The sequence below is a fragment of the Sminthopsis crassicaudata genome, chromosome 1 (genome assembly GCF_048593235.1).
Source record: "Sminthopsis crassicaudata isolate SCR6 chromosome 1, ASM4859323v1, whole genome shotgun sequence".
Taxonomy (NCBI): Eukaryota; Metazoa; Chordata; class Mammalia; order Dasyuromorphia; family Dasyuridae; genus Sminthopsis; species Sminthopsis crassicaudata.
In genome coordinates, this window is record NC_133617.1 from 739,580,220 (window position 1) to 739,601,700 (window position 21,481).

Sequence of the window (21,481 nt, forward strand, 5' to 3'; positions counted from 1 at the left end):
ATGTTCTTCTGACATCTCTGAAGTACATTTGCATTGTGTTAATCTCAGAATATTTATTAAGCCTTGAGCTGGAGAATGTTCTTTGAAACTGAGAATGGTTATTGAAATTCTCTGTTGTCTTCCTGATGAAAGAGCCAGGTGAGAGAAATCCTGTCAGATGTTTATAGTAAAATCTTCAAGGAATAAAAGAAACTCAATGACAGCACTTAGTTGTGATTGGAGATGCAAAAAACTCCTTTGGGGTCTTTTATCCTTTTAATATGAAAGGAACCATTCTAGGACCTGTTACTGAGGGTTTCTTTTTCTTATTTTTTATAAAGAGACAGACTCTAAGGATTTGCTTGTGTCAGGGAGACTTGATTCCAAATATTTCCTCTAATATTTAATAGCTTTGTGACCCTAGACAAGCCATTTTACCTCTGTTTCCTCATTTGTAAAATGGGGATAACATGTTAACAGAATCATTACATAGAGCAAATGAAGTCACATAGGTGAAGTGCTTTGGAAACCTTGAAGTTTCCTATTCATGCTATTGTTATTATTAATTTTATGTAAAACATCTAACATGTTACATATTTGTTATTAAATAATATTTAATTTTATTTGAAATGATTGAAAATCAAAAATGACACAGGCTTTATATAGAAGACAGGAAATATATTGAGCCCCATTTCTTTCTATATAAATGTGATATATCTATATAAACATAAACATTATATTATTGTGTGATATCATATGTATAAATTAATAGATATTCTTTTAGAGGATATTTCAATTTTGTTAACTTCAGATATCAGTGATTGCTTATTTTGTTGAAATAGATTTTAATCTGATGTTGGAGAAACAAGTGAAGGTCACTGGAAATTTCAAAGTCCATACTTTCTCAAGACGTTTATAGCAGAATACTACTTAAGCAAAAAAAAATAAATCAGCAAAACAGATTTCCGTAGGTGAATATTTATTTTTGTTGCATATTTCAGTTGGCATGTCATTTCTTCAGTGTGCCATGCTAGGGTCAAGAAGCTTGCCAAGTACCAGGGCTTTTTTTGGTAAATGACTTCATTCAATTTCATATCCTCAAGTAAAGGAGTTCATAATGTCTTTTACCTTTGACACGGAAGAGATGCTTCATTTCCCAGGGTTTCCTTTGTGCTCCCTCCCAATCCTGACTGTACACAGTATATGTTAGCCCATATCACATACTATGACTATATGCCACTGGTCCTCAAACTTTTTAATTAGGGGCCAGTTCACTGTCCCTCAGACTGTGGGAGAGCCGGACTAGAGTAAAACCAAAAGCTCACACTCTGTCTCCACCCCTATTGCCCATTTGCCATAACCCGGCGGCAGCATAAACATTCTCAGCGGGCCGCATCTGGCCCTCGGGCTGCAGTTTGAGAACCCCTGCTATATACAGTATGATATATGTTCGTTCTGTTCCTGGTAGCACAGCAAGAAGGTTCCAAACAAATTAAAGGTTAGGGTTGGATATTAAGGATAAAGCAACCTTTAACATTTTAAGTATAATTTTTTTTCAGAAATTATGTGATACAAAGAAAAATATATTCATCCTCTATTTGGTTAAGCCAGAAAGAATAGCAAACACAAACTAAAAATGTTTCTTTTAGGCCACAAATGTTCACTACTTCAAGCCTAATGAGTAGTTGGGAAGTAGATTTAGTATCATGTTTTTAACTTCATATTAAGGAAAACTTTTCTCCTGGAATACATATAGTTTTCCAGTGGAAATTAATGGGAAACGAGGACTCAGTGATTTGTTAAATTTCCATAGTTGTACTTTTTTAAAACTTAATTTCTCATTTTTTTTATTGTAGCGAAATAAAATTATCAGCTAATTTAAAATGCCCTTTTGAATTTCAGACTCCATTGAGGTACACAAGGACATTGCTGCTTCCTGTTGTTCTTGTGGTATTTGCAGCAATTGTTAGAAGGGTAGGTGTGTACTTTGTGATGTAATGCACGTATGTTGTTACTGTCTCTAGATCTTTACACATTGTTTTTGCCTGTCTTTCTGTGAGTCTTGTATCAAATGTACCCCAAAGCCAATAAACCTATAAGGAGATAGTTGAGTCTAATTTGTTTTTCATTCTCTCTATTCCAGTTTGATCAGATTATGTAAACATAATTTGTATGAGACTGGCGTGGCAAGTGATGAAAAAAAAAAAGAAAGAAAGAAAAAGTGGAAGAGGGTTAGAGGATATAGACTCCAGAAAACTTGACACTTAACGGGGTATAGGATAGGGGGCAAGAAGAGTGAAAGGCAATGCTAACATCTTCTGTTTGGATGTCTTGGGAGAGTAATGCTGCCATTACTACAAATGTGCAATGGAGGAATAGAAAATGAGTGGGAGAAATGGTGAGATTGTGATCATGGAGTTTAAGATGAAATCATCATTTGTTATTTTAAGGAAATCTTTCCTAGTTCTTGTATTGGGATAAGATGTGCTTAAATCCTAGAAATATCATTTCTTGAGCTAATTTTATAGAAATTTTGTAATTAATGAGGAAAACACTTCTTATGTTAAAAGGCTTCTTGTTAGCAGTCTGCCTTGTCTCTTATCTTTTCAGTTTTTTAATTTGGAAAACATAAATGTTGGAAAATAGTTTTTTTGAAATTATTAATCTGAAGTTTAAAAAATTCTGTTCACAGACTATGACTGATATTTTGTGTGTGTTGTCTAAGCAACGTTCTCATATAAGGTAATTATATTATGCACTTTAAAATATGTATTAATTTCTGTATTAATCGCTGCTTACATCATACTTTATGATTCAGTTTTTGTATCATCCACGTTCATAGTTAAGCTTGTCCTTTCCTTGATTTCCTCATATCTACTCCCATTATTATATTATTTTCCTTCCCATTCCTTTGTCCTAGAACTATAATTTCATCCGTGTTAGGGAACTCCTGTTGGGGAACCTCCCTCTGCTGTTTATATCAGCACCTGCCCTGCCACATAGAGTCTTTGAGAGCTTTCTGGAAACTGAGGGTCTGGATGACTTGCCCAGGATGTCCCAGGCAGAAGGTGTCTGTGATGAGACTTCTTGGCTCTGGGGCTGACTCTCCACCCAAGCCTGAAACTTCAGCTAGAACCTCTCACACAGTAGAAACAAAGCCTCCCACGGTGACGGCCATAGCCGGTCATAAAACATGCAAGTCATAGGTTTCCGAGCCCTTCCTATTGGGAGCGCACGTGATGCTACATCGACCCCTCTGGCCCTCCTGTCCAGCTGACCGTCTGTCTGTAAGGGGAGCAGAATTCCGTCCCCCTTCAGTGGCTCCTGGGCTTTTGTGAAGCTGGAAGCAGGAAAGCACTACGTTAGCCCCCGGCCTGGCGCCTGTCCCAGCCTGTGCTAGCTGCTTGGAAGTACATCCCCCTACTTTGGGGCTCTTGTCTGTGACCTTCCACAGGCCTGTGCTCATTCCTCATGCTGGATGCTGGGCTGGGCTGAGGGGCAGAGACAGCGGGCAGGCAGCCCTTGTCCAAAGGGGGCTTGCTTACCTTGTGTATGGCCATGAGTATGATGAGCGGTCTGAGGAAGGAGAGAAAAAACTCTGGGATTTGTCAGGAAACTGGGCTTCAGGCCCCCCCCCCCCCCCCCGTCCTTGCAACTTACTTTTCATAGAGCTTCCATTTGTGAAATAGTGGGGTTGGCCTAAATGAGTTCTCAGGCCTCTCCCTTCCATCTCTGTCTTATGATCCCAAGGTCCGCTGGCTGTGGTCATGGCTCTAGTCTGCCCAGAACATTTGGAAATCTAGGGTTGGGTGAAAAGGGGTAAAAATTTCCTTCTCTGTGGCGCAGTTTTTCCTGTCTCTCCTGGTAATTTGTTTCAGGGGAGCTCCAGAGAGAAGAGAGAGTCTGGACCCCTATGGCTACTTGGGGCAGCTCTAGGGCCTGACCTGGGTACTCTTAACAGGACTGGGCAATGGGTCTATGTGGATGGAAGAGAAGTAAAGTAGTTTCATTTTCCCTGTTTGCCTCTGTTTTTGAACTGAATAAAGCCTCATGACTAAGGAGTAAGGATACTGTGGCTGTGACTGTTCCTCAAGAGGTAGGGATACAGACTGGGGATGGAAAGGACTGAGGAGCTTCAGGAAGGATCAGAGCTCCTTTCAATATTACAGACCTAGTGACCCTCCTGCAACGAGGGAGCAACTTCTGGCTGCTCCAGTCTTGCTGAGGAAAAGAAAGAGGAAGGGGATAAGCAACAAGAGCTCTCAGAACTCACTGGCCTGACCTCATCCTTGAAACCCTGGCAGAGTGCCCCGTAGCTTGTGAGTTCTGGAAGTGACAAGTTAAATTTATCAAGGAACTGGAAGGGCTGATTAAATCTAAGAACTCATTTATAGTATAGGGCAGCATTTGCATTTTATGTGTTTTTTTTTTTTTTATTGTTAACAGTTGATATTTTGTATTTGTGGTTTGACATGAGGATTTTTTTTTCAGAAGTTTTCTTCAAAATAAAATCAGTAATTAAGCTTTTTCATTAGTTGTTTTAACAATAATCCAATTATTTTTTCTTTTTAAATCCTAGGAAGCACCAGTTTGATCATGGGGAGGTAAGTGTTTTATATGTATAGATTTTTTTTTTTAATTCACTTATATGAGTAAGGGTGGTTTGTATAAATATGGTCATTATTAGTTTGTTGTGTAGAATTTCTGGTTGAATTGACTGTTGCCCTGTGAGCTGTGGGACTGATGTGCACATGTAGAGTGATTCCTATGACTAAATTCACCAAGTCTTACATGATGTGCTCTGAGGAGCTTCGGTAACAGAATGCCACCAGACTCTGCCCGCAGAGCCTCCCGAGTTCTTGGCTCTTCAGGCTCTGCCAGTGGCTGCGGTAGCAACAGAAGACATGCTCTCATGGGTCAGTCTGGCAGTGACCAATGGCAGAGGTGGAGCCAGAAGGCCAGGTGCCTCCTGTGCTGGGAGAGTGCAGGAGTTTGGAGCAGCAGCAGACATTAGTATCTCCCAGGTGTGCCACCTTCTCCCCTCACCTTGTGCCTGGCCCAGAGCCAGAGCCTCTGGCCTGATCTCTGTGCTTCAGCTCACTCCCCTGCTGTCCACCCTGCAGTCACTGGCCTTAGTGATATTTGAAAGCCCCAGCCTGCCCCATCCCCCAATTCATGAAATGCCAGTGGCTCCCCATTCACTCAGGGTCAAACACAGAAACTTCAGCTGGACTTTAAAGCCTTTCCAGACTTAGTCCCTTCCTTTTGTGCCTTCCTCCCCTGAATGTATTCCACAGTCCAGCCACACTGGCCTGTTTCCTGCCTATGCCTCTTCCTCTGACTGCTCGTTTGCCATGTTTGGGATGTCCTGGCTCCCTTTCTCTTAGTGGCTCCTTTGCTTCCTTTGAGAGGCTTTCCCTAACTTCACCCACCTGCGCCCATGCTGCCAGTGCCTTTCCCCAAGATTTGCCCCGGCTCCCCCAGCTTGCTTGTCCTTGGTGGCTTGTGGGTTGGCTCTTCCTTGACAGCACAGACTGTGTTTTTGCCTTTCCTTGTGCCTTTGGTGTCTGTCTCGCCCCCCGGCACATAAGGAATACTCATTACAAATGTGTTGACTGACAATGACAAATCTTGTCCAAGATAAACATTAACAGTTCTTCAGGGAGTCTTAAAGAGCTTAGTTTTAAGTGACTGCTATCAGGCTCACCCTACTCTGCATGAACTATCGCCTGTCAGTGCCCTTCCTAAAAGGTGCCAGAAACAGAGGCCAGATCTCTCAGATCAGTGTATCAACTGTCTCTGAGCAGTCATCAGTCATCCACAAATAAGCGTGGCTTTTATATCTTAATCTCCGAGTTGATAAAAGCTTGCTATCATAAAGCTTGACAACTGATTAAATGTAGTGTTTGATGTAATCTCTGTTTTTAATAAATTGAAACAGGTCTTCCTAAGACAGCATTGTTGCATTTGCAACCACATTTCTCCAAATTGCCTTCCTGAATTAGTAATTGGGATGGAGTTCTAGTTATTTGCTTTTTCCCCATCTTCCTATGACTGTTGCTCACATCGAGATCAGATTTATGGATTTGCAATCAGAGGTGGAATCCCAGCTCAGCCCTTAGTTCATCACTTAATGTCTCCCAGGCCCTGGTCCATTCCCTATACAGTGAAGGAGGACATCGATTATGTGACCTCTAACCTCCTTTCTGACTGTGATTCTATGAACCTGTGGCCTGGGCTTAGGGGAGGCCTAAGACAGTGTGACAAAGGGCAAAGTGTATATTGATTGAATGCTTGAGTGGACTGGCATTAGTTATTTGATGCAGTTTAATGATTAGAATTTTTTTTTTCCTGAGGCAGTTGGGGTTAAGTGACTCACTTAAGGGCCACACACCTAGGAAGTGTTAAATGTCTGAGGCCAGAGTTGAACTCAGGTCCTCCTGACTTCAGGTGTTCTATCTACTACACACAAGCTGTCCCTAGAGAATTATTTTTTACTAAATAAGAAGCAAAAATCTGAGTAAAAGCAGGATGTTCTTTTTTTTTGTAACGAATGCATTCCACTTTTAGAAGTGAGGTAGTTGAATTCTTTAAAATTCTTTGTTAAGTAAAAATTCTTTGTGTTTTATACTTGTATTTTGTTTCATTTTTCAGTTGGTTTATCATGCGTTGCAACTGTTAGCTTATACAGTCCTAGGTATTTTAATTATGAGACTGAAGCTATTTCTGACTCCACACATGTGTATCATGGCTTCTTTGATCTGCTCCAGACAGGTAAGATTTTATTTTTAATTTTTAGATTTAGAATGACTATGATAAATTACCTTCACCTTTTGTCACCAAGGCATCTCCAGTTTAAAAACTATTAAAAATGTAACTAAATTTTCCATTTTCCATATTTTTATCTAATCCTTTTCCTGTGAAATTTTACCCAACACTGATTACTCCTTTTTCATTACCTCTTCCCTCAGAGGTTTTTATGCATTGTGCACTTTTCTTTGTACTCTGTTTAAAGGCTAGTCATCAAGACAGACTATCAGGGGCCAGAACTACAGGGCCTCTGCTTTTTTTCTCTTTTAGAACTACCATTATACTTTTAAATATGCCAAAAATAGAAAACCTGGTAAAATGGCTGCATGTGGTGTGTGCGGGACAGACAGAACTGCTGACTAGTGTCTTGGAGCTTACTTTGAAAAGCTGGTCTGAAAAGATTGTAAACTTTTTGTTTGACCAAATTTGACTGAACTTTTGTTTGAATTTATTTGAATATTTAACCAATCCATAGCTTATTATCATACTTGTAGTATTCAGTGATACATGATTTAGTTAGAAAAAAAACAACAACAAGGATTTGGGTTTATCCACAGCCCTATCCCACATCTCCCTTCCAGAATTAGGCTTTTTTAAAAAAAGCATATTTATTGGTTTGAAAAGATAATAGTCTTTCAATTCCTCTAAATTTTCTTTAAATATAGTTTATTAATTTATCATTATTTTGGTTCTGTATTATAAAGCTCTAAGTTGATGGACTCAGCAACCTGAGACATTAGAAATATGGAGTTTTACTATACTTACCTATAAATGTGTTACTTAGAAAACATTCCTCTTGATAGAATAATACATAGACTATAAGCGAGTTTACTAAATCTGTGCATTAATCAAGGGAACTTATTGTATTAATAAAAGCACATTAAGATGGACTTGTAAAGCGCGTTAATCAAGATTATATTGCTACTTAGTTGTGAGCACAGAACAACCATTGTGACTATTTGTGGATATGTGAATGCAGAGCAAATCTTCTCTAAATATGTACCATGGGGCCTATACTTGCTAGTTTGCATCTGTTTACAAATCGTTTCCAATGCCTTCTAAAACAAAGGGCTTGCACTAGGCCCTTTTCAAAACTTCCGATCCATCCTGTACACTTTTCCCTCTATCCCCACCTCAGCCCTCCAATGTGCAGATCATAGGAGCATTGCCATCTATTCTTCAGAGGGGAAATGGAGGTGCAGCTTGAGACTTACCCAAAGTCCCACAGCTGATAAGGGCTAAAAGCTGGCACTGAGTGCCAGGTTCACTGCTGCCAGCCAGTCGCCCCCTTCCCCCTCTTTGTGCTTTTCCCTGCTTCCTGTTGTGCCTCTTTGCTCTTAGAAGTACTGAGCCCCCCAGGGTCTCTGAGCCATTGAAAGTGATTGATTTATGTTTGTCTAATTTCAGCTCTTCGGATGGCTCTTTTGCAAAGTGCACCCCAGCACTGTTGTTTTTGCTGTGTTAGCCATCATGTCAGTACAAGGCTCAGCCAACCTGCAGCACCAGTGGAGCATCATTGGAGAGTTTAGCAATTTGCCACAGGAAGAACTTATAGAATGGATCAAATTTAATACCAAACCAGGTAAAAGGTTGCTTTGTTGTATCCTGACTTGTCTTTTTCACATGTGATTTTTTAAAATGCTCATAAAGGTTGTTTCCTTCCTTTCAGGAATGAGTTATTACCAAGCCATTCCAAACCAAATGGATTGTTTATCTTATTTTCAGAAAACGGGGGTAGGTGGGAAAGATTATACAAATATAGTCATTTGTACCATAGTATATTCATGGACATGTCTTCTCTATTTAAAATGTTTTTAATCCAAATTCTTCACGTCACTTTTTAAGATTTGTTTCCATAATCACATTTTTCTCAACATCATTACATTCCTATTCAACTGAAATCTTAGTTCATGTTTATCTTTAGGTCCTTGATCACACAGGTTTATTCATAGCCAATTGTTTTCCATGTATACATATATACATGTCCAGTCTCTATACTGTGAGTTTCTTCCCTGGAAATCTGCAAATTCTCTAACGCTGCTGATGCTTTCCTTTATATTGCTGAGAAGAAGCTGCATGGCGTCCGTGCTGGAGCTGAGGGCTAATAAAGAATCGTATATGTTCCTCAAGAGATGTCCTGGCCCTTGGGCTTGACGGGGTGGTCAGAGAGTCAGCAGAGATGGGCGCAGGTCACAGCTCTAACACTTGAGAGGTCCAGAGAGGGGAGTCAGAGCTCCGAGCTTTTCTGCTCATTTAGAAGCAGCTTTGCTTGATGTGGATGAGGGAGCTCCTGTGGGAGGAAGCTTCTTGGGGTTCTGCTCACCCTGATTCTTCTGTCCATTTCCTAGACTCTCGCTTCTGGCTTTTGGGCCCTTTGGGATGATCTTGTCCACTTTTCCCTGCTCAGAGAAGAGTCTGAGAGCTTGGGGGGTCGCCTCCTCCCGATGTGATTGCCTTGGGTTCTATGTGTCCTGCCCTCAGGCCCTTGTCCTACACTCCCCAGATCTCTTCAGACCATTCCCTAGTTCCATATTGGCAGCTCTTCGTGCCATGTCTGTAGCTCAGATCCCACAGCTGCCTCAAGAGAGATCTCCCCTTCATTTCCCTCTCCCTGTTTTTGGGATCCTTGTTCTTCGAGGGTGCTTACCCTCCCCATTCCATAAGAGATGGCAAACAGCTTTTTTTAATCCTCACTGTAGCCAGCTGTCTCCCAGAGACAATTACATTGCCGTGGCCCCTGGCAGATTTGCCTTCTCTTTGACCTGGGCCATGGGCCACCCTCCTCCGGCCCACCTTGGTCTCTGTCATCCACCCCCAGCTGGAGGCTGCTCTGATCATGTCCACTCCAGGCTCAGCAAGAGCAGTGTGCATTTCAGGAGTCCTCAGATCTAAAATTGCATTCCTTATAGTGTAGTGTCCCCATTTTACAGGTGAGGAAATGGAGTCAAAGAGAGAGATGGCTGAGACCCAAGTCAGCGGTGGCAAAGTCAGGATTCAGTGCCGTCTCTTCTGGGTCCGCTCCAGGACTCTTTTCACTGGTTGCACCCCTCCCTCCCAACCTGCCCATTGCTGCCAAATCCACATGGACTCCTAGGGTCTTCTGTGAGAAGGTTTTTCAGCCTTATTTCGTTATCATCGTTCCCTTCAGCCAGGCCAGTCTATTGGTCACCTCCGGTATTTCCTTTCCTCCTCCTCCATTCCTCCCTGCATTTGTTTATAGTGTCACCCATATTCAAAATGGCCCAAAGCCTTAGAAAAATTCCATTTGACAATCCTCCAGAATCTGGACTTGGGTCAGACACCAGATGCTTCCTCTTCCTTAATTTCTTGCTCTTTTCTGCCGATAAATTTAATCTCTGAAAATTATTGTATTTTCTTTAACCTCTCTTTTGTGCTTCTGATGTATCTCCTGCCACATACACAGATACACGTACACACAAATACATGCACATACATGTCAGTGCTCTGCTTCTTAAGAAGGACTAATACTGTTTTTCATTGTTGTTTCTGTAAAAGCTGGCACAGTGCTGTGTATATGAAGTACTTAATGAATAATTGAATTCTTGAACTCTGCTTTGATTCTGATCCTCCAATTTTGTATCCTTCTACCAAAAAATAATTTTAAAATTATATGAATAAAATTGTTATGTTCCAGACGTTAGCATTAGTAGTTACTGACTGAGTTTAATTCTGTTTATTAGATGTGTATATAAGTGTTATTTAACTGAATTTAATTTTTGTTTTTAGAAATTCTAATTATACACATATTTTTATGTACTTTAATTGTGGCTGAGAATAGTGGTCATAGCTTCCAGATTGTTAAGCTAATCTTTTGGCAATAAATTCCTTTCTGTAAGTGTACTAAAAACCCATTCATGGAATCCACTCTCTTATCCACCTAGAAAAAGTGAATTGATTAAGGAAGGTGCTATTAAAGTATTAATTATCGAACATTTGAAGAAAATTTAACATGATATATTCTAGAATTTGTGTGCACTTACTAAACTGTCCATTATTTACTCATAGAAGATAAGGGATATCTTTCATTTCTCCAGAAGGGTGATAGATGGTAAGATGTTAAGAAGGGAGAGATGTTCACTAGTTTATATTAGGTTACAAATCATTTATATCCCATACAGTGCCTTGTATATAAAAGGTACTCAATAAATATTTTGTTGAATTTAATTTGTCAAATTAAGCAAATTTAAATATCTATAAACAGTGTATGAAGTATGTGATTTCTAAGGACTTTATTAGCTGTTTTATTTAGATGAGATTTATTATTATTATTTCTAGAACAGTTTAGATATTTATACAAATAAGATCATAATGAAGTTATCCTTATGTTCTCAAAAATTATTACAAACAACCACTTTGTTTGCAGTGTTTTTCTCCTTTAATAGAACGGGGAAATGCAACTTATGAAGAATGTAAATTACTAGTGTAAATTTATCCAAACATACTCACAAACGTGGTAATTATCTGAAAATTGAGTTTAGTGTACAATTATGTAAGGTTGTTGTTTACTTGGATGCCATTTGTGTAAGTGAAGTAGCAGCATGTACTCCAAGCAAAGAGCTAGAATAGAAAATAGCACATTTCTATGATATTCTTTTCTATTCTTAAAATAATGAGCCATTTCTGAAGTGTGGGGGTATGGCCAGTGTTTCACTATTTCCTTATTTTGCCTACCCTTTCCCCTCCTCAGAAGACAAAACTTACGTCTAAACTGAAAGGATCAGCTCGATTAAGAGTAAGAATTGGAATTCACAAGTAACATATAAATTTATATTTAATTTGTTTACAGTATAAAATAAGACTGAGGAATGTTGAAACAGAAAGTAAACTTTTTAATATTTTAGAGTAAGAGGAAATGAAAATCATCGAATCAGTGCAGTTCATCAATCCATATTCCCTTAATTGACCTTCCTTGAGTTTTTATAACCTGAATGCCTTAACTTGACTACCTAACATGACCCCTTGCCATGATATGTATTTTGTTTGATAATCTTGTATACTCTTATGGACCTTACCCAGTGAGTCTGATTAGTTGAGGCTCCATTTTTCCTCAGTAGGATCATATTGTCTTACATATCAGTTTCCTAATAGTAAAGTTGCCAGGGCCATTTCTAGTCATCCTGATCTCCATTTGGCCACTGGATGCATCTGGATCCAGATGGCTCTGGAAGGGAAAGTGAGGCAGGCGACCTTGCTCAGCCCTCCCTTACTCAAAAATCTGATTCATTTTCATGTCATGGCGTCACCTCCAACATACAATGTCTATTTTTAGGTCAGATTTAAGCATGTGTCATCTTTTGGGCACATGACATCTTTAGAATGTTGAATTGTGTTTTCCAAAAATAATTTCAAAATACTTTTTTAAAAAAAAATTTAGTTCCATTGCTGGTTTCCTAAAAGCCTATTAATTTCTATTCTGTTTTCTTAGACATATTAATTAAAATTTATGTTTAATTTAAAAGAAAAGGATGCTGAATCCATGGACAAAACTGAAATTATTTCCTTTGGAAATTGATCTCTAGTGGCCTCTTATTTTTCAGATGCTGTTTTTGCTGGTGCAATGCCTACAATGGCAAGTGTTAAACTTTCTGCATTGCGACCCATTGTTAATCATCCACATTATGAGGATGCAGGTTTGAGGTCAGTGTTACAATTTAGTGTTCTTCCTTCATAGATGAACAAAATCTAAGTTTGGTCTTTGGGGACTAGAATTTAGAAGTCAGCATGCCATAGAACAATGTGGATTATTTGTTTTTGTTCCCTTAATATTTCCTAAAATTAGAATTGCATATGAAAATCTATTTAAGATGATATTATTCAAAGATCTTTGACACATTCTATTGTCTCATTGGGATATAAAGGTAAACCTACATTTTTGAAACCAGGATAACACAAACTTGTCTGAAAGTTTTTCATTATGGGCTATAGGATACACATCTGAGTGTTGGTCATCAGGGAGCAACTGAGGCAGGGATGTGATTTACATCACTTCAAGGCATGGCAGTGAACAGAAATGGATGGGAATGAGTGAGTTTGATTCAGATAATTACTACAAAGAATTATTACATGGAATTATAAGAATCTGTTGAAAGAAATGAAGGACCCAATGAAAGCTGAGAAAAGCAGGACTGGGGTATAATTTCAAAAATGATCCATGATAGATCACCAAAATATCCAAGGCTAGGCTGTAAGCACTGATGCTAAAGAGGCCAGAGTTCTCTGATCAGTTCTCTGAAGACCTACAACATTTCTTTGAAATAATCCCCCAAAAGATGTCATATTCACCAAAGGAGATTGGAATCCTAAAGAGAAAATCAAAAGATAATTTCATTTTAATTGATAAGTTGGCTTTGGAATACAAAATGAAGGAGGACTGATAAGAGTCTGGTCAGACATAACAACACCCCTTTTCAGCAACTCAGATTGTGACACTGCACATGTAAATCACTAGATGTTCAGTATAGAAATCAATGGCAGCTAAAGGTGGAAAAACTGTATACATTCAGTTAAAACAAAACCTGGAGCTGGTCGTGGCTCACATCATGAACTTCTTATTGCAAAATTCAGGCTGAAATTGAAGAAAGTAAAGAAAACTATCAGATTATGGAGGTATCATCTAAATAACATGAAATTATGAAATTGCAGTGGAGATAAATATATTTCAGGGATTATACATGGTACACAGAGTGCCTGAAGAACTATGGATAGTGACTTGCAATATTGTAAGGAGAAAGTTTAAAAAATCCAAAGAAAAAGCACAAGAAAGTTAAATGGCTGAAAAAGAGGCTGTAGAAGTAGCTAAGAAAAGAAGGAAGGGAGATAGATATCCAACTGAATGTAGAATTCCAGAGAATAATAAGGAGAGATAAGATGGTTTTCTTAAATGAGAAGTGCAAAGAAATAGAAGAAAACAATAGAATACGAATTCAAGAAAATTAGAGCTATCCAAAGAAAGTTTCATCCAGAAATGGGCATGAGAAGAAGCAGAAATTTGCAGAAGAATTATACGAGGATAATCTTAACATCACCAATAACCATTACTGATCTAGAGCCACACTTCCTAAGAATGAAGCCAAGTGGGCCCTAGGAAGCAATGCTAATGATAAAGCTAATGATAGTGATGGAATTCCAGCTGTGCTATTTAAAACCCTAAAAGATGATAGTATTAAAGTTCTACCCTTGGTATGCCAACAAATTGGGAAACTCACAGTGGCCACTGGGTTGGAAAAGTTTAGTTTGTGTCCCAATCTTTAAAAAGGACAATACCAAGGGATGTTCAGATTACTGAACAATCGTGTTATTTCACCCACCAGCAGATCATACGTAAGATTCTGTAAGCTAGACTTCAGCGGTATGTGAATCAAGACTACCAGAAGAGCAGTTGGAGCAGAAGAGGCAGAGGAACTCGAAACCAAATTGCCAACATTCAGGATTATTAAGAAGACAAGGGAGCTTCAGATAAACATCTGCTTAGGTTTTATTGACTACACTGAAGCCATTGACTGTGTGGACAATGAAATGTAGCAAGTTTATAAAGAGAGAGGAGCACCAGATCATCTTACTTGATCCTGAGGAGCCTGTATGTGGCCCAAGAAGCAACAGAAGAACAACTGATTATCTTAAGATTGGAAACAGTGTGACAAGACTGTATATTGTTACCTTATTTATTTAACTTCTATGCAAAAAAAAAACTCATGTAAAACGCCAGGCTGGATGAATGAAAAGCCAGAATTAAAATTGCCAAGAGAAATATTAAGAATCTCAGATAAGCAGATAATACTACTGCCGGTAAAAGAGGAATTAAGAAGCCTTTGGGTGAGGATGAAAGAGGAAAATATAAAAAAGTAAGCCCTCAGGAACTAGTCCCATTACTTCCTGACAAATATAAGAAAAATATGGAAGCAGTGTCAGACCCTATATTCTTGGGCTCAAAGATAATACACACAAGCAGCTGTTAGCCATGAAATTAAAAGACACTTGCCTTTTGGAATGAAAGCACAGTGATTGCGTATTGTGTCCAGAACTGCTGAGTGCTGAAGAGGTCAAGGGAAGTGAAATTGGGAAGAGATCATCAGATTTAGCAATTAAGAATCACTGGGGAGTATAAGAATAATTTCCATTGAATCATGGGATTGGAAGTGAGAGGTTGCAATGTATCCACAATTGATTTTACACTCCTTTTTTCAAGGAATTTAACAGTGAAAGGCAAGGAAGATATACAATTATTGTGAGAATAGGAAGGTGTTTTAGGGAGTGGGAAAGTCTTGAGCAAGGAGCCAATGGGATAGGGCGAGACAGGAAGTTAGAGGTGGTATTGTATTGTCAATGAGCGAAGCATCCAGAGGACACTAGGAGTTCAATTAATCAATAAAGATTTATTAGCACTTATTATGTACCAATCTTTGTGTAGATTCTAAGGGTACAAGTTCAAAGAATGAAGTAATTACTGCTCTCAAGAATGTAGAATTCAATGAGGAAGACAAGTATATAAGTATATAAAGACAAAGCAATTATATACAAGGTGGCTGGGATCAGGAAAAATTTCCTGTAGAAAGTCATGCTTAAGGTTCTTTTTAAAGAAAGAGACAGATTTTCTGAGGGAAAGTTAAGGAGTTTCTTCCAGTTGTGATACCAGGCCAGGGCAAGAAAAGAGAGGAACCAGTTTATATGTGATGGGAAATGAGGTGGGCCCAGAGGCTGACAGGCCTTAAGAGCAGAGCAAACTAATTTATACCTTGTCCTTGAGCAAATAAAAAGCTATTGCTGTTCACAGAATACAGGATTGATGTGGCTTAGTCAGTTTTGCAGTGTAGTGGAGGACTTACTGAAGTGGGAACAAGACTTTGAGATCAAAAGACCATCAAGGAGAGGATGAGGGTCTGAACTAATGGGGAAAAGGAGTTGGATTCAAAAGGTGCTGCGAAGGTGGCAGAGCTTCTTGGATACATGGAGTGTGGAAGAGGGAGTTTGAGGCCTAGTGTATGTATGTGAACATTGGTGATGTCCACAGAAATAGGGAAATTTGGAAGAGGGGAGAGTTTGTGAGGAAACCCAGGGAGCTTAGTTAAGGCCTATTGAACTTAAGACAGCCCTGCGGTATCCAAGTTACAAACGTCTAGAAGGTGATAGGAGATGGAAGTTCAGTGGAGGGACTGGGTCTCCATAGAGGGATCTCGTCGTTTTCTGCATAAAGATCATTTAAACCCAGGGGAGTCTGTGTTGTTTCAGAAAAGGATATAGGGAAGAGAGGAAATTTCTGAACCTTAGAGTCTTGGGGCACATGTGCTATCCATTGGAGGACCAGCCAAGGAGACAGCCAGAGGGCTCGGATGTCTCTGGGAGGTGAGACTGGGATCCTGAGAAAAGTCTTGGAATGACCAGACCGCTGGTCTTTGGAGACGGCAGCTCGGAGGAGCAGGGTAGGCAGAAGGCAGAGGGGAGAAGGGCCATCTCAGCAAGCAGTCCCCTTTGGGAGGACCTGAGCTGAGCAAGCACGGGGAGGAGGGACTGAGCGCAGAGTTTGCCTCAGAAAGTGGCCTGTACTCCCAGGGAGCTGAGGAGCTGAAAGAGTGAGTGCTTACCGTGGCTCTCTTCAACAATGAGATGATCCAAATCAGTTCCAATTGTTCAGTAATGAATGAAGAGAACCAGCTACACCCAGCGAAAGAACTCTGGGAAATGAATGTGGACTACAACATAGCATTTCCACTTTTTCTGTTATTATTTGCTTGCATTCTTGTTTTCTTTCTCAGAATATTTTTACCTTCTTTCTAAATCTGATTTTTCTTGTGTAACAAGATAACTGTATAAAGATGTATGCATATATTGGATTTAACATATATTTTAACATATTTAATAAGTATGGGACTACCTGCCATTTGGGGGAGGGGGTGAGAGGGAAGGAGGAGAAAAGTTGGAACAGGAGGTTTTGCAAGGGTCAAAGTTGAAAAATTGCCCATGCATATGTTTTGCATATAAAAAGCTACAATAATAAAATAAATAAAAAATAAAAAGAGTGAGCACTCACGGCAGACTGGTTGACTTACCCTTCAGGTTGTGCCCTTCTGTCTCCTCTTCAAACACTCCATTGTAGTTCTGTAAAGCCAGGCAGCCACTTAAGGCCCTGGGGAGGGGGCCAAGAGCTGGTTCCAACCAAGCTAAGACACTCATGGCTTCTCCCTGCCCTTCCCTAGCTGGCTTGGCTTGTACATAAATGTTGGGGCTCCCCTGAGGAAGGCAGGTAACCCACAGTCTCCTCTGGCTCTTTCCAGTGGGCATCTCTTAACCCATGTGCCTGCCTCTGCCTGAGTGGAGATGGCGTTCCCTCTCTTGGGAGATTGCGATAGTTTCTTTATTGGTTTTCTCTCTCTAGGTCCTCTCCCCATCAGTCCATCCTCCCCACAGATGCTGGATGATGTTTCTAAAGCAGGAAACATCTTCTCAGGAAACTCTGAGGGCTCCCTCTACCGCTGCCTGAGTCCACACTCTTAGCTTTATCTGTAAGGGTCAGCAGGCCTTATCTGGCCTTTCCCCTTCTTCATGTCTAGGGGCCCCGCTGGCCATTCCTGTGCATAAGCTTCCATCTCTCCTCTGTAGCCCTCACTGACTGCCCCATTCTTGGAATCCACACTTTCCTCCCCAAGAGACCTTGGGGCTCCTGACTGATTCCAGAGCTTGGCTCCAGGGGTCCCCTTGGGAGGCCCACCATCCCCCACTGCCCCCTAAGAATTCCCAGACTTCTATTCCTGTTAGCTTGTTTTACCTTGCCAGTGTTGTACATCTCAACACATGGGTATTTCCTGTTTTCTCTGGTAGAATATTAGATCCTTAGTTTCTCAGAGTTTGGGACGTTCAGTCAGTAAGCACTTAGGAAGTGCCTACTGTTTGTCAGACACTGAGCTGGGCAGTAAGAACACAGAGACAGAAGTAAGATAGGAGGCCTCTCCCTCAAGGACCCAACATTCAGAGAAGACAAAAGGGGGGGGGAACTGACAGGTTGGGAGGGGCCTTCCTTCCACTCCTAAGAAGCACCAAGGAGCCTTCTCTGTAGGGCCCTCACCATCCCCATTTTAAAGTTTTAAATCTCTGGACACAAAAACCATAACTAGCATTTAGAGAGAAGTTGAAGGCTGACAAAGCACTTTACAAACATGAACTCGCTGGATCCTCACAATCACAAATAAGAGCTCTTTCACCCTCATTTCACAGATGAGGAAACTGAAGCAGACAGGTTATTATTGTACTGCTGTTGTACAGGGAAGTATTGCTATTATCCTCATTTTACAGATGAGGAAACTGAGGCACACAGGTTTAAAGGCTTGTTGAGGCCTAGTCCTAGACAGCTACGAAGTGTCTGAGGTCAGATTTGAACCCAAGGCTTCTTGACTTCACCCCCAGAGAATGACCGTAGAACTGGGGTCACTTGAGACTCAATTCCTAGAGGGTATAGGGATTGTGTCTGTCCTGCTGTAGCCTGCTCAATCTGTCCCCACTATGAGATCTGTCTCTTGGCTTCTGTACTTCAGAGGTGTCAGTGGGAGATTAAGTGCCATAGGAAATGATGTTCCCTAGGTGGAGATTTTTCAAACAGTCCATTGGTCCCATAGCCCCTCATCCAGGAGCTTCTTTCACCCCCCCTTGCTTTGGGTATGCCCTGTACCCATCACTTCAGCTGTGTCTCCCCCCCCTTCAGTAGCTGCTCTCCTGGTCTTTCCTTCTCTCCTTGACTTTCTCTGCTTTGCCAAGGACCAGAGAAAGCCCAGAGCTGGATGAAAGGATTCTGTTTTTGCTATGTAAATATGGCTTTTAATTTAGTCTTTAAAGTCTGGTCTATTTTCTTTTTCACCTGAAAAATCTTTTGCATGATTGTTTATTTTTCAAGGGCAAGAACAAAAATTGTTTACTCAATGTACAGTCGAAAACCAGCCGAAGAAGTGAAGCAGGAATTAATCAAATTAAGAGTGAACTATTACATTCTAGAAGAGTCATGGTGTATAAGAAGAACCAAGTGAGTATATAACACAATTAATATTCTACATTCATCGAATCTTAAAAGGTTAATTTAATCCACTGATGGTGTTTCATCGCCCAGTGAGTTGGATGGCACTATGTGTCAAATTCACTTAATATTTTGGGAAATTTTTAAGTTAAATAAATTATGTTTAGCCCAATTAGATGGCAGTGAGCTTTGTAAAAGTTTTGATTTAAAAGATGTTCTACTTTCTTAGTCTCTCTACTTTTAGTATCTAGCACTGGCACAGAAAATCCCCAAATTTAAATTTATACTTGACTTTGACTTTTCTTAGCTTTTATTTGGATATGGCTATGTTTTCTCCAAAGATTCCTTTAACAGAAGTCATGAATTTCACTATGATTCTCTCACAGATAATTTTCCAAGCAATTCCAGATTACCCTTCTTTCTTTTATTTATGTGGGACATCCGTGGCCCTTTGAAATGCGAAGCCTCTTTCAGTGATATTTTTAAAATTCTAGTGTTTTCTTATACTTTATATTCTTCGTCACTTTCTCATACATTTTCTTGTACGTATATGTCATCATACATCATGTATACATATATATGTACTTATATTTATGTGTGCCATGGAATTTAAATTAAAAAAATTGGGGGAGTACTCTCTGGAATCACCTTCATACTTTACAGAAATCTCAGACCCAGATAAGCTAAATGGCTTTCCTCAAATCACATAGTACATTTATACTAAAGATGCAACTAGGTCTTGGTGTTTCTGATTCCCAGATAAATTTTTAACCCATGCAACCACTTTTTTTTTCTAGGCCCGGTTGCAGTATGCCTGAGATTTGGGATGTGGAAGATCCTTCCAATGCGGGCAAAACCCCATTATGCAGCCTCTTGGTCAAAGACTCAAGACCTCACTTTCCCACAGTATTCCAAAACAGAATTTACAAAGTGTTAGAAGTTATTAAAGAGCGATGAATGCCACTTGAATCAATGTAGTTGAAAGAACCACATTAGAAATTGTTGTTTAACCTTTTGCTATTAACTCATTAAGATCATTTTAATTTACATCTCAAGTTTTATAGGAAAAATTTCAAATATAAAACATTTTAGTTTTAAAATGTGTCAACCAGATAATAATTACTTTCACCTTTATTACATGGTTTCTGTTAAAGTCATGCCTTTGAAATTTGCTATGCAAATTATCTTATGTTTATATATCTCATGAACAAATATCCACCCTATAGAAATTGAGTAGGGGACCCGTGTGGAAGAAATAGAAGTTACCAGTTTTTAGCCCTGAAATAAGACTAGTTCTGATTCTTGGGCCTGGTTCCCCTCTTCATTCTTTCACAATTAACCCTCTGCTATCAGAGGGTGAACAGGGCAAGGAGAAAGTTAGAAAATTCAAGGGTGTTGCTTTGGCTGGTTAGATGGAGTGCTACTAAAAAAAAAAAAAAAAGAAAGAAAGAAAGAAAGAATTGTTCAAGCAGCCATGAAGAGTCCTTCCTCTCTCTAGAGCCTTCTGGGAAATTCTTTGAATTTCATTTTTTTAAAATGTTCTTTCTGTTGTCCATTGCCATGAGCAATCTGGAGTTGTCGCCTCTAAGTTAATTCAAACTCTTTGCATAGTGATTATGATTTTTGCCTGAGTGTTGTTATTTTGCAACAGGCTCCTTAGAATACTAACCATTATAACACATTTCTCTTTTCCACATCTCACTCATTACCTGAATATTGGTAAGATTTCTCTATGTCTGAGAAATTCACTTCCTCCTGGTAACCTTGTAAATATTTTTTTTAACTTTTTCAATGTACTAAATATATTTCATGGTTTTTAACCATTTTTAAGCTTACTATATTTTTAGTTGCGATAAGGTGCAAAAAAATGTTGAGAATCTCCAAATATATTCTAGAGTTATTACATTTGAAAACTAAAATTTGAACTATTAAAAAGCTATTCAACCAGATATATAATTTTATTGTAACAATAATATCTGGTTATTTTTCTTTTAATATCTATATGTAATCAAAACATTATGACTTTTTTATGATATTTAGAAAGAGTTGTGATTTCATCAGTGTGGGTATATGTCCATTGATGTTCCTCACCACTCTTGGGTATTTATTCATCCTGTGCAGTTTTTGACTGTTTTTTCTATCAACCCTCAATAAGGTATCGGCCCAGTTTGTGAAAGCCTTCCTTTTGTTCTTTTTCCGGAAGTAGGCATATCAGCTGACACTCTGAGGTGTTAATCAGTTTTTTTTTAAATTTTTTTTCATTCAGGTTACATGACTAGACCTTTTTTTTTTTTTTTTTTTTTTAAATCATAAATGTTCACCTAAATGTTCATAATCCTCACACTAATGAGTGACTGCAGTTTGCTTATGACCACCATACATTATCTTTTTTAACTTGTTAGGAATTTAGTCTGAAATCACAAATATCTGGTGCCAGCCAGAAAATGCTTGCTCTTAAGACAATGGGCTTTTGCAGTGACCAGAAATTTTGGATCAGTGACAGCTGCTGTTTTCTGACTTCCACCTACCCCAGACAAACACTTCCTGGTTAACCTCAGGCCCATAACCAGACAAAAAACAGGACAGAATCTGCTCATTCATTCTCCATTTCAGATTACCGCTTATAACCAAAGTGACCATTCAGGGCTTCACTTTGTTTTGTTAGAGATACAGGTT

The 21,481-nt window shown here is 39.4% G+C and overlaps 1 protein-coding gene across 1 annotated transcript in view; it reads left to right on the plus strand.

Moving 5' to 3' along the window:
• DPY19L1 (dpy-19 like C-mannosyltransferase 1) overlaps positions 1-19,905 on the plus strand; it is a 109,440-nt gene extending 89,535 nt beyond the window's left edge. The window contains exons 15-22 of the mRNA XM_074284308.1: positions 1,882-1,953; positions 2,672-2,721; positions 4,559-4,583; positions 6,634-6,753; positions 8,197-8,371; positions 12,348-12,447; positions 18,689-18,814; positions 19,603-19,905. Of these exons, the coding sequence (XP_074140409.1) occupies positions 1,882-1,953; positions 2,672-2,721; positions 4,559-4,583; positions 6,634-6,753; positions 8,197-8,371; positions 12,348-12,447; positions 18,689-18,814; positions 19,603-19,762 (828 nt within the window). The 3' untranslated portion in view covers positions 19,763-19,905. The remainder of the gene's footprint in view (positions 1-1,881; positions 1,954-2,671; positions 2,722-4,558; positions 4,584-6,633; positions 6,754-8,196; positions 8,372-12,347; positions 12,448-18,688; positions 18,815-19,602) is intronic.
• The last annotated feature ends 1,576 nt before the right edge of the window (positions 19,906-21,481 follow it).